We start from the raw sequence: 12196 nt of genomic DNA, 5'->3' as shown, positions 1-12196 counted from the left end.
TTTTGTGAAATTTTATAATTTTGATATAGTTGAAACAAAACCACCTCATTCTAGTGCAAAAACGTATCTTTAATGGAAATGCAGCTCTTCACTTACACAAGTCTTTAGGGGTGTATTGAGTAAAATCTCCAAGAGGCACCTTAAGGTTTGTAGTTGTGACATGACAAAATGTATAAAAGTTCAAAGGGTATAAATCACTCGAAAGCCACCGTATTCCTCAGAAACAATAGGATTGGTTTCTTTGCGATAATCAGACTCTGTTGTGGAGAAAATAGCCTCCTGCTGCGAAGTGTTGCAGGAGAAACTGAAGAGGTACTGTGTGAAACAGCAGTAATAAGGTCCAACCCGCCCCCTGCTGATCCTGTAAATCTGATGTGAAGCAATAAAGGCTCAGATTAGCCCCAAGCATGTTCCGCCAGGACCAAAGAGCATCTAAAAGAACAGATGCTGAAAGCACAGTGGTAGATTTAGAATAATTTGCGTCACTGGAAAACTAAATCAAAGGTTGCTCTTACAGAGCTTTATAGGAACTTGTTTTGTTGTGAGCAATCAAAATGTGTATGTGACTGTGTGATTTTCCCTATTCCTGCTGTGCAAGAGGCACCATTTTAACATCAAGGCTACACTTACACCTCATTTGGACACGGCTCAACATTAAGTCCACCGTTAGCCCTAATTTAGACCTGATTCGGTATTTCTGTATGAATTTAAACTTATTCCTTATAGCTTTCACACACAAAGAACTCAGTAGTCTCAGATTTGCTTTGGCATGGCATAAAATAATAAACTAAACTGAAAATCATTTTATCAGAACATCTATACATCCACCACAGCATTGAGTATCTGGCTTTAATTTCACAGTCGTAGGAAAACAAGATGCTATAGAAATATTGTTCTATTTTCTCAGTAAATTTATGCCTTTGCAATCAATCTATCACCAGATCAGCAAGGCTTCCATGGACTTTTCATGACCAACTCAGTTTGCAAATGTCAGCTACACCACTGGAGCTGTGGCACAAATATTGAAGCAATTACCCAGTAGAAACATTACTTAATCTCCCGTTACTTTATACATGCATGTTGCTCAGATCAGCATGCTGGACGCTTGAAACTAAAAGTCCAACTCACAACATGACTTTCTTTGTGAATAATTTAGCTCATATGAAAGTGTGAACTTGCTGTAGTTTTTAATTACACTGGAATTTCCATCTGCATAGCAATAAAACAAGGCTCCATTGCTAAGCAAGAGCAAATGTTATTTAAATTATGGGCCCAAGGGCTGACCCCTGGGAACCAAGGAGGTAAATCTGTGAGGCTGTGGTTTTGTATTGTCAACAGAACTGTTTATTTTTTTTTGGGGGGGGGAAGGGGGAGGTTGTTTTTCCTTTTTTGTAAGTAAGATAGAATTGGAACAATTTGATGGCAATCAGTCCATCTTTGTTCTGAAGACAGTTAAAATCCCCTGATCAACACTGTCAAAATCCTGAAGCCAAATCAACCACAGCGAGGAGAGGACAGTCAGCATCTGTCAAGAAACCATTCATTCTCTTCATCAGGTCTATTTCTAGGCTGTGGGCAAATTGAAAATCTGATTTTTCTGGTTCTTGAAAACATTTCAAATGGTGATGAATATGAGCAATGACTATTTCCTCCACTACTTTGGAAAAATAAACTTGAAATGCACCTGAAGTTGGCCAAGACATGAGCTTCAACAGCAGGCTTCTTAGGAAGTGGCCTAATTATACAACTTCTTTAAATTAAAGGATAATACCAAGCAAACTTGTAGAGAGTGCTTTATTACAGAGGTGATCCGGGGCTTATGGCTGAAGTATTTGATTATGTTCCATGGTTGTTGACTTTAGATCAGCAGTGCAGGAGGATGATATCTTCAACTTCTTGCTGAGTTTAGAACATTAAACTGGCATCAGGCGATCATTAAGTAAGGGGGGAAATAAGACTGATCCAGGCAAAACTAACGTACGCTGTCATGATGCCATAAAACACTATGAATTTTAACCCTTCATTCTAAAACACACACAATATGCAAAATGGAGGCATCAAAAGCAACAATTTGACTTAATAAAAGTGACAGAACTTGATCAACAAAATGCTTTTTTCACTCCTAGACCCACAGAAACACATTTATAGACACACCGACATACATGAGAAGATAAGGAACTGTTAGAAGTTATATTTGGGTTGGTGTCTTTTCTTGACTTGTAGCACTCATCTAAAACTCAGTCCTGCTTAGCTTCCACTTGCCTGATTACAGCTGATGCATCAATAGGTAGTGCAGTAACTGTTTCAGTGTATTTCTAACCCACGATGACTCAGAGTGCTTAAGTTCAGTGTTATAAGTGGAGATAAAAAGTTCAAGCCAACAAATAAAAAACAAAACACTTTCAACATGCATGCATTAGTTAAGTGCTTCCTGCAAGCATTCTGCATGTTGATGTTAATTTGTCCAATTAATTCTAATTTAAAATCCAAATAATTAATCTTCGTCTGATTTGCTTCAACATTTAGTGGAGAAGCACTAAGCATGTTTTAAGCATGTTTTTAGCTTCTCTGAATATCACTGGCTGATTAACTTTTGCGTGTGAACAGCAGTAAAGTTCGCTGTGCTGTGAATATAACAGAGGTTGCCCTTATACAAGCTCTCAATCCCCTGTTTGCTTCTGGAATAAAGGCATATTAGGTTTACATCAGCTGCCCTGCTGCTCCACTAAACTCATTAAATTATCACTAATTAAAGTGTTATTATGAATACGAACCTCATGTACTGACCAATCAGGCTGCATTTATGTCCCCACTCAGCCGAACCTTCAAGCCGTGCATATTTTAGCACGATGTGAACTTTAGGAATATTACAGCTGATTAATTTCCCACTGATCCTCTTCTATCCCATTAATGAGATGTTTGTCACTGCTGGGTTTTGCTTTTCCCTCCTGATAAGACGTGAAGGTGAAGGACTCTGCAGAGGTGGGTGTTAGACTCTGTGGTTTTGGTCGTTATGGTTCCTGACGGGATCCTCGTCTGGCCTGGATTCTGCTGAATCCTGGCCTGGTTTTCCGTCTTTAACCAGTCTGGCACTGAAATAACTGGATGACAGTCGTTGCCAAACAAGTTGTGAGTGCAAGCTGCTGCAGATGAATTATTGATCACTGAAAATCACTCAGAAGGATCAGACTGTGCAGGAGTTTCTCTCAGAATGAATAAATGTTTGCAAAAATAAGGAAAATAATGTCATTCATCAATGATATGTCTGTTTTATGCTTTTTCAAATTTGTTAATTAATCCAGTCATTAATTTTAATTTCTGTGGAGATATTTCTAATAAAGTACTTCATTTAATTAAGACAAATTGAACCTTATTAATTTTTTCCACACATTTTCATACAATTCCCAGAATTGTCCAGAAGAAAGCTGATAAATGGATGTGAAATGTAAAATGCTCCCACAGGACAGAACATATTCCACCTTTTTAATTAATGTAATTGGGCTTTTCAGGCATGACTCTGAGCTGTGAGATTTGCTGTCCTTAAATAGGATTATTTATGCATTTATACTAAATTGATGAGCTCTTATCCACATGTAACTGAAGGTCAGACTTATCCACAAGGATTTTCATTTGATGAAAGGAATCAGAGGTCGCTACATTTCACTGGACAGTTTAAGTCATTTGTTTTCTCTGTCACACATGTTTAAACTCTACAAACATGAAAGAGGAAGACAAGAGCAAATGCAAAATCCACTTTTAAATAATCATTTCCTAGCCATCCTGGCCCTATTTGAAAAAGGAATTAACCCCTGAACCTAATAACTGGTTTTGTCGTCTTTGGTACCAAAAACTGACATCATGTGTTGTAATAACTTTCTCCACATTACTGTGGAGGAATTTTGAATCTCTCGTCTTTGCAGAATCATTTTAATTCAACATTGCATGTTAGTTTTAATATAATCCCATGTAATCTGACAAAGTTCCAAGGACCTTTAAAATTATAACAACTGACAAAAGTCTCAGTCTTAGTCTCATCTGACCAGTTGCAATAGAGTTATGAAGATCAACATGTTTACACTGTGATGGTAGGACAGAAACAAACATGCTGGTGTGCAGATAGCTTTGTTTTGGAGATTTGGTAAGCGCAGGATGCCATCAACATCCTGGAGATGTTTTACCTCCCTTAGCATCACCTCACACCTCACTGTGTGAGGTGACAAGATAAATATGGGTCCTCATCCATCCTGCTGGACAGTAGCTGGAATAAATAGCTACTGTGACACATTCTATTCTTAACTCAAGTTTCTTGAAGCTTTGATGAACATAAAAAAGTACTGTGAATCCCTGGTATCCCTGGTAAAATCCATAAGTTAAATGTCTCAGTTACATTTATTTTAGGTTGATTGTTAGGGGTAACAATAGCTGTAGTGCTGGCACTTTGTTAACTGTTATTTCTGTGAGAGATGAGAGATTAGGCCAGTGCAACAACTGATTAGTTTATTCTAAGACTTTTTCCACATCTTTTACAGAATTGCTGGTAAATTAGACCAATACTATGCATTTAAGGCCTGGAGCTGACAGTAAGGCATATTTTCTGTTGGAAAAGCTCTGAGACGTGTTAGAAATTGTGCACCTTAAGTAAATAGGTGTGCAGTCTGTTGCCTGGAGGGATTGAGCTGCTGCTCTGACATTCGCTGTTTTACAGGCTGAAAGCTGACCAAATCTTGGAAGACATAAATTGGTTAAAGGAAAAAAAAAATATGCTGTGCTGTCAGACATGACTCACTTGTCCAATTCATGCTCCTTTCAGACTGATTCCTCTGCTCACGCAGCGTGAGTCCAATCCTCCTCGGTCTGCAGCAAGTTGGAAACTGCGGGTCGGATAGGGAAGCCTGCTGTGCTCCAAGCACCACAAAGACCCAAATGATGAAACCCCTAACAAGCTTAAATAGACGCACACTGACCCGATAGACCACAAGTGTCAGCAGCTGTTATTTTTTATTTTTTTAAGGACTGGTTGTTTCGGAGTCTGGTCTTGTTCTTGTTTTTTATTTTTTTTAAGCTGCACTCAGATGGTTTCTTAAATGCAGCTATAGTGTGTTTTCTGAAGTATTTTAACAAGTACAAATAAGTGACTGAGTGCAGATAAATGGCAGGAAAAGATTAAAGGATGAGAGAGATGCTAATAGATGGTCAGTACTGCAGATATCCAGTCTCTCCTCTCGATAAAGAGCACATATTTGCCACCCGATGAGAATCTAATCATAAATATTCTTAGTTATTGCTTTAGTTTTGTGCCGTATTAAAGAAATAAAAACATTATATCCCTTAGTAGGGAAAAACAGGAATAAAGACAAATATATAGACACACTGCAATTATTGTTTACATCCAGAAATGTTACGCATGCACACAGAGCTGGAGGGCAACAGGGCAATTTTTTTACTTGCCGTCCATAGCCGCGCTGCTGCGTTGGACCAATTCAGCTACCAAAATAAAACCTGGAGATGTAGGTATTAACTTATTGCAAAGGAAAAAAACAACGCACAAAAACTGTTGAAGAAAACTCTCTGTGTCCGCTACACTACACACAGTTTTGTTGCCATAGCGACTGACTGGCAACAGCTCCATTAGTGCATAATTTCCCACAAGAACAGAACATTCAGTCCATTGCGGTATTATGTGTTCAAGCTTTATGTTTATTTTGCGAGTATTGAGAAGTAATTGTTTGGACACAGCAGTGGTAGATTAGCTAATTAAAACATCTGAGAGAGTTTGTGTGTGGGTCTTTTTTTTTTTTTTAACTAAACACTGAATTCCACAGCAAATCTACATGTTAAGGTTATCATAGTCAAGCTAGCATAACTGACTTACTTCCCTCTCCTTTGCTATTTTTCTTTTTCCTGACCTTGTTATCTAGTTGTCATAAAGCATTATATCCCTTTATCTTTTATTTATCAATCGTACATTTAAGATTTAGCACGTTATGTTGACAGTTTGACAGCTAAAATCAAGTTAGCCTCTAGCAAGGGGTCTTGTATTTGTGATGTCATGTTGCATTTGTCTATCCAACCACTTGTACAAAAATATGTACAGTAATGTACACACAGTAAGAACATTATCTGAGTCAGCAAATTTGTGTTTTATATAATAATTCTATATTTAGACAAACCAAGAATACTTTTAGCTGGAAGAGAAATGGGAAGAAGACAAATTTATTTTCTCCCTCTTCTTGTCCATATAAATAAATTGTGTGGCTGATGATGCATTTTTTGTTAGTACCACTGATGTCACTCATAACGCCAGAACCAAATTAAAATTTTAGTTGTATAATTCACATAATTTATTTATTACACAATGTGTTTATATACTTTTTAAAGTTTTGAACAAATGTATGTATTATTTCTATTAAGGTATTGGTGCAAACAGTGATCATAACTAAGCTAAACTACAACAGTTGGAGGAGGAGAGGATCCGGCCAGTGAGGATCCGGTGACAAACATTTATCGTGTTCCCTTTAGGTGGAACTGGTGGCCTTTGCATCATGGTGATCTCCACTAACCACGCAACATCTCTGCGCTAGGATGTAGTAAATACGAAAAAGCTCTTTCAGTGTGAAGGCATTTATTACGCGACATCACTTTTAGTATTTATCAAACTCCCCTGCTATTTCCTGTCTTCTGTTCCCTCTTTATGTGTACATTTGCAGGCCCTGACATTGCCCACATGAGCATCATTTCTGCACAAGAATGCTTCCTTGATTTTATCTTGTTCTCCGGAATTTCCCTTTATGTGTGGGAGGTTTGGTTTCTGCACCTGCACCATCAGTTTCCTTCTTGTTGTGAAGGCAGCAGCATGTTTGTGGGAGTTTTTCAGCAGGAAGAAGATGCATGTTGAGCAAAATTCAAAATCAAGGTTCTTGAAAAGCTTAAAAAGTCATAAGAGGCATCGTTTTAAAAATTTTCTAGCATATTTCTTCATTTTATTTAGTTTCTCCTGCTGTTTATTCCATGTTCTTCTTTTTTATGTTGACATTTTGACAAAGGAGAAGACAAAGGAGATCTCTTCTATATTTATGATGAATAAAAATTCTGGCTGTACATCCAAACCCTCTTCACATCCTGAACTGAAGAGATGAGAGATGAGAGAAAAAAATGTCCATACTGACTATTGATTTTTCAGCTAAAATCAGAAACAAATGCACAATCCACAGGAGCTCTGAGGCTGAAGAAAATAAAAAGACCTGTTTTTCACCCCAGTGATAAAATATTTTTATGTTGGCTGTAGACCTACTGTTTTACCTATCAGTACGATATTGAAAAGATTTGTTGCTTTTCTTCTTCACAACCACATTCATTACATCTATTATTCTTTTATCAGCAGAAGCAAACAAATGGTTTTCACCAATTAATGACAATGACTGTCACCTTAAAAAAACAGATGTTGGTCTGTTTTTTCAGACATCTCATCTCTGCTTTCGTGAGTCAGTGGATTCTGTGCAGAAACAGATTGAAATAAATTTGTTTTCCACCTGGAAAACAATGTAAAAATCTGAGACGGGTAACAGATCCACTCATTAAGATTGCATGACAACAGTTTCTGCGTGATTCCACCTCTGATTAACAGACAGTAATGCGGTGCCTCGAGTGATTTAAGAGCAGAACGGATACAGCAAGCTGGGTTGAGCTTCCGTAAAGGAGAGTTACGGCCTATATCAAGTAGAAGAGCTGTAAAGTGTTATTTTAGTCGTTAGACCGGCATTAACATACATTACAAAACAAAAGAAAAAGGACAGCCAGGATTACATTTCCAAGTACGACCACTTAGACACACATGGCCTGTCTTACATTACAACGCTGAACATTTCTCACTCGCTCTAAGACATAATGTAAATAAATTAGAATATATGTTTCAATGAGGCCCATTTGTCAGGTTAAAAGCACCTTTTTATGTATAAAACATACTTTTCATCAAGTGTGCATTTCTGTATTAAATGTTTATTTTCTATGGGTATGATATAATTTTATGATCTTAAATGTTTTTTTTTCATTATCTATAAACAGAAAATCACCATAAACTAACAGAAATAAAGACCTAAAAACATCAGTGTGTGCAGTTAACCTATGAAAAGTGTCTCACTTTGTGAAGCACATTATATTCTAATTTAATTACACTCTAATTTGCTGAGTGTTGCTATACATGCACACTTGTTATCATGGTAATCGTAACCACGGTGTGGTTATGATTTTTTCTTAAGTCTTCAAGGCAGATATGTGCTGATCTTAATGAGTCAGGAAATGGTTACAAGGAAACAGTAATTACATTTGTCCACATCTTCAGTCAGAGCAATAATCAAGTTTATCCTGTGAGAGCTAAGCTTGCTATTGGACAGCTGCAGGTCTCCATAGCAACAATAATATGCTTTTTACACCATCTTAACCATAAGGCAAATATGACTCACCTAAACGTATATAAATATCATAAATTAATTAAAATACCAGAACATTTTAAATAATCAGATGACAATCTTAAAACCATAACTATATGCATGCAATTATTTAGTAATTATTTAGTAATTATTTTTGTATGAGAAACTGCCACTGAACTGAAGGATAAATTAGTTTAGAAATTTTTGAAGTGAGGCAATTTTAATCGAATCAGTTCCTTAACATATATATCCATAGCTGTTTAAATAACAACATGCAGCTGTTTCATGGAATAATCTTGGCAGATTTGAAGAGCTTTATCAGCACAATGAGGCAGAGGAAGCTTTGCTGCGATGGTGAACTTCATCTCTTGCTCTCAGAAAGATGATTAAAAGTCTTTGTCAACAGAAGTTTAATCTTCACTAACATGCAGACTGAAGAGGAAGTCATTACAGCACTATTTATCACAGCAATACGCTTCTAGAAACTGTGCTGACCAAAACATTACAGTGTCATCAAGAGCTGCATTAAAAGCCTTGTATATCACACAGAAAATGACTCTGGCAAGATTAGCTTGTTGTGCAAAAATATAACTAATATCACCTTTTGCTTCTGCGGTTTGGGTTACTTTGCTTAAAAAAATAATGACACAATGCAACGTGTTGTGTGTTGTTGTTCATCCGAGGCTGTAATTACTTCACACTTTAATAAAACAAAAACCTTTTCGGTATAGGATGTACTTGTCTGTAAATATTTTTTTGTTTTGCTTGTTTTATCTCAAGTGGGAGTTATCTAACATGATGACCAGAAATCTTTATGTAATTTATTTCCTCCATCCATTTTTGTTACATGATTTACATGAGTGTATTTCATTAAAACCTTTGATCCAAAACTGGATTAAAACTCTGATATGAACATGTTTATTTCCTGATTGCTTGGCTTTGCCTGAATATTTACGTATTAGAATAATTATTTTTGTTGAACAGTGTACAGATAAAATCTGATCTCTGAACTGAGTTGAAGATTCTCTGAATGTGCAGAACTGTGCCAGAGACTTGAGGTATTTATTTATGTTTTTGTTGGATAAAACTGTTTTCTTTGGTGGCTTTTTCTCTCCCTTTTAGTCCAGCAGCTGAGCATTTTGAGAGGAAAGATTATTTTTATTCCTGTTTGTCAAGCACTTAACTCTGACATATGAATCATTCAGGCATAAATAGACTCCAAACTCAAGAGGCTAACCAAAAAAAGACCTTGCAAAGAATCTGTTTAAATTTATCTCAGGGGCTTGGTCACCAGATATGATGTTGCATTTGATTTGTTAATTACGTGTGAAGCTGCTTGTCATGAATTCAGAGGTGTTTGGTAGTTGCTGTGGTGAAAAATGTTAGAGGTGTAACAGTATAATGCAGCTCACAACGTGAGAATACACAGTATTTGGTACACAGGAACAGGACAAGTCAAAGTTTTAACAGAATTTTTAGGGAACCTAAAGATGCCTGTTTTGTTTTTTTGTACTGGTTTGTCAAACTGGGGGATACACATCGACACAGTTGGGCACAGATTGTTGCTTTGCAGTTTATAAGGTTCTAATCACAGCCATTGCATAGAGTTAGCATGTTCTCCGTGTGTGTGTGTGTGTGTGTGTGTGTGTGTGTGTGTGTGTGTGTGTGTGTTCTCTCTGGGTACTCTGGCTTCCTCCCTCTCCAAAAACATGACTCTTAGGTTATTGGTCTTTTCTTACCTGTAGGTGTGTGCATGACTGTTTGTGTATAATACGAGCCTCCGCTGAGAAACGTATCAGGCCCCGACACTTAATAACTGGCTGTGTCACTCCTGTCAGCAACATCTGCTGCCAATAAGTCATAATGAATATTTTGACCCACTCTTCTTCAGAATCATTTTAATTCAGACACACTGAGGGGTTTTCCAGCATGAACAACTTTTTTCCAGTCTGTGTTTCTAATTGTTGACTTGTGACTTTAACTGAGGCAAATGAGGTTCAGCTTTAGATGCTGTTTTGGATTTTACTGCAACCCTCTGAATGAGGTTTGTTGTTGGAGTCATTTTATTAGGCCTGTGAAGTTTCATCACTTCTCCATGTTTGTCCCAGAGCCTTAGAAACATTTTTAACCCTTTCTGTATTAATAGATGTTTCACATCTGTGCTAAAAATATCTTTATGTCAAAGTCTGATGTGTTACTTTGTCGATTGTTTGGGCGACTTCATGATGTCCAAGTTCAGACGTGTGCCCTGTGATTACAAATCAAATCATCTTTTCCTCATTCAGAATGTATTTAAATGTCTGGTTTTATTTCAAATGGACAACTGGGTTTTGACTTTGTCTTTTTTCTTCGTTCAGGTTCATTCAAGCCGAGTTGCTGCAAAGCCCAGAAGTCTCTGGAGTTCATCCCAATAAACCTGCACACACAGAGGATGAGAGTGACATGCCCCCAGAAAACAGGTACTGTTTAATTAGGACTGGGTGTGCTATCTTCAGAATGTGATTAACAGATACTTCAAGGACAATTCAGCGAGAAAAAATCTGAGGCATTTGATCGCTCGCCTTTTCCATGTTAGCAGGTGCATGTTGGAAAAGCTTCTGTGGTTCTAGTCACACTCTTGTTTCTCTGTGCTCGATTTTCCATCTGTCAGAAATACTCAGAGGACTCAGGCTGGCTGTTTCTAGGCCATAACTCAGGTTGAAAGGTGAGAATTACTTTGGCCTGGAAAAAAAACCAGACAAAATACTAATTAAGCCCTTTGCGTTTCAGCGGAGTGAAATAATAGGTTGTCTGTTTTGCGGATGCTCGGCAGCAGGCCGCTGTTGGCCTGGAATTGTCTCTGTGTATTAACTGCTTCCCTTCCATCAGTGAGCGGGCTCCATTTCAACTAAACACAGGATGATTGATGGGAAGACGGGAAGACAAACATGGGGATTAACTGTCATTCTTCCAGAGAGGACCTGAGGGATGAAAGATGAGTTAAGCCAGATCAAATCATCATATCGGCCTAAGACTTTGTTTCTCTGTCAAAGAGGGGAAACAAATGGTAAAACCATATCAAAACTGACCTTGAAGGAGTTGGCTCATTGATTGGTGGACACGCTGATAATTAGCCTCTTTGGGCCCAATTTTCTAGGTAACTCACTGTTCAGCTGAGGTGCTCGGCTAATGTTTGGTGTGAGATCACTCCACTCTTACTGCAGCATCGCTGGCTTTGCTGACCTCACAACGGCACTTAGGAAAAAGGGCAATGTTGGATAATTTATTATCAGTGTAATGTGAAACTACAAAGTGAATTTTTAAAAAGTGAGTCACATTTCTCTTCACTTGTTTTGCAAACATATGAAAATGGCTTGATGCTGCTGCAAGCATGGTAAATAAATAATTATAATAAAAAGTAAGAGGACCAATTACAGAGCTTTAGGTGCTAGAAATTACAGCAGCTATAGATAGGAAGCACATACAGAAAGCATTGTTAGAGAATGTTTTTGTAAGTTAAGGATGAAATTTGGCAAATTTAAGATCATTTTCACAGTTGATTATATGTGGATTTTATATCAAAACAAGAAATGTAGGTTTCAGTGTGGCCCAGTTTAAGTCCAGACTTAAGTCTGAAATGTCATGACCCTAAACTCTTTGTTCATGCTCAAACCCTCCAAATAAGTTTGAATTAAGACTATTTTACTGAAAACAGTGAGCCAAAATGTTTCCACTGTGATGTTAAAACTGTTTTATAAATTCTTATTGGCAGTTGTTGCTGTTAACTTATT

The 12196-nt window shown here is 37.3% G+C and overlaps 1 protein-coding gene across 1 annotated transcript in view; it reads left to right on the top strand.

The window, feature by feature from the left end:
• inpp4b (inositol polyphosphate-4-phosphatase type II B) overlaps window positions 1–12196 on the top strand; it is a 179077-nt gene that overhangs the window by 130106 nt on the left and 36775 nt on the right. The window contains exon 9 of the mRNA XM_015035564.1: window positions 10784–10885. Within this exon, the coding sequence (XP_014891050.1) occupies window positions 10784–10885 (102 nt within the window). The remainder of the gene's footprint in view (window positions 1–10783; window positions 10886–12196) is intronic.

This window comes from Poecilia latipinna, unplaced genomic scaffold (assembly GCF_001443285.1).
Source record: "Poecilia latipinna isolate Pla-1442-1.1 unplaced genomic scaffold, P_latipinna-1.0 Scaffold21, whole genome shotgun sequence".
Taxonomy (NCBI): Eukaryota; Metazoa; Chordata; class Actinopteri; order Cyprinodontiformes; family Poeciliidae; genus Poecilia; species Poecilia latipinna.
The sequence above is the reverse complement of the archived record's forward strand: the minus strand, read 5'-3'. Positions and strand labels throughout refer to the sequence as shown.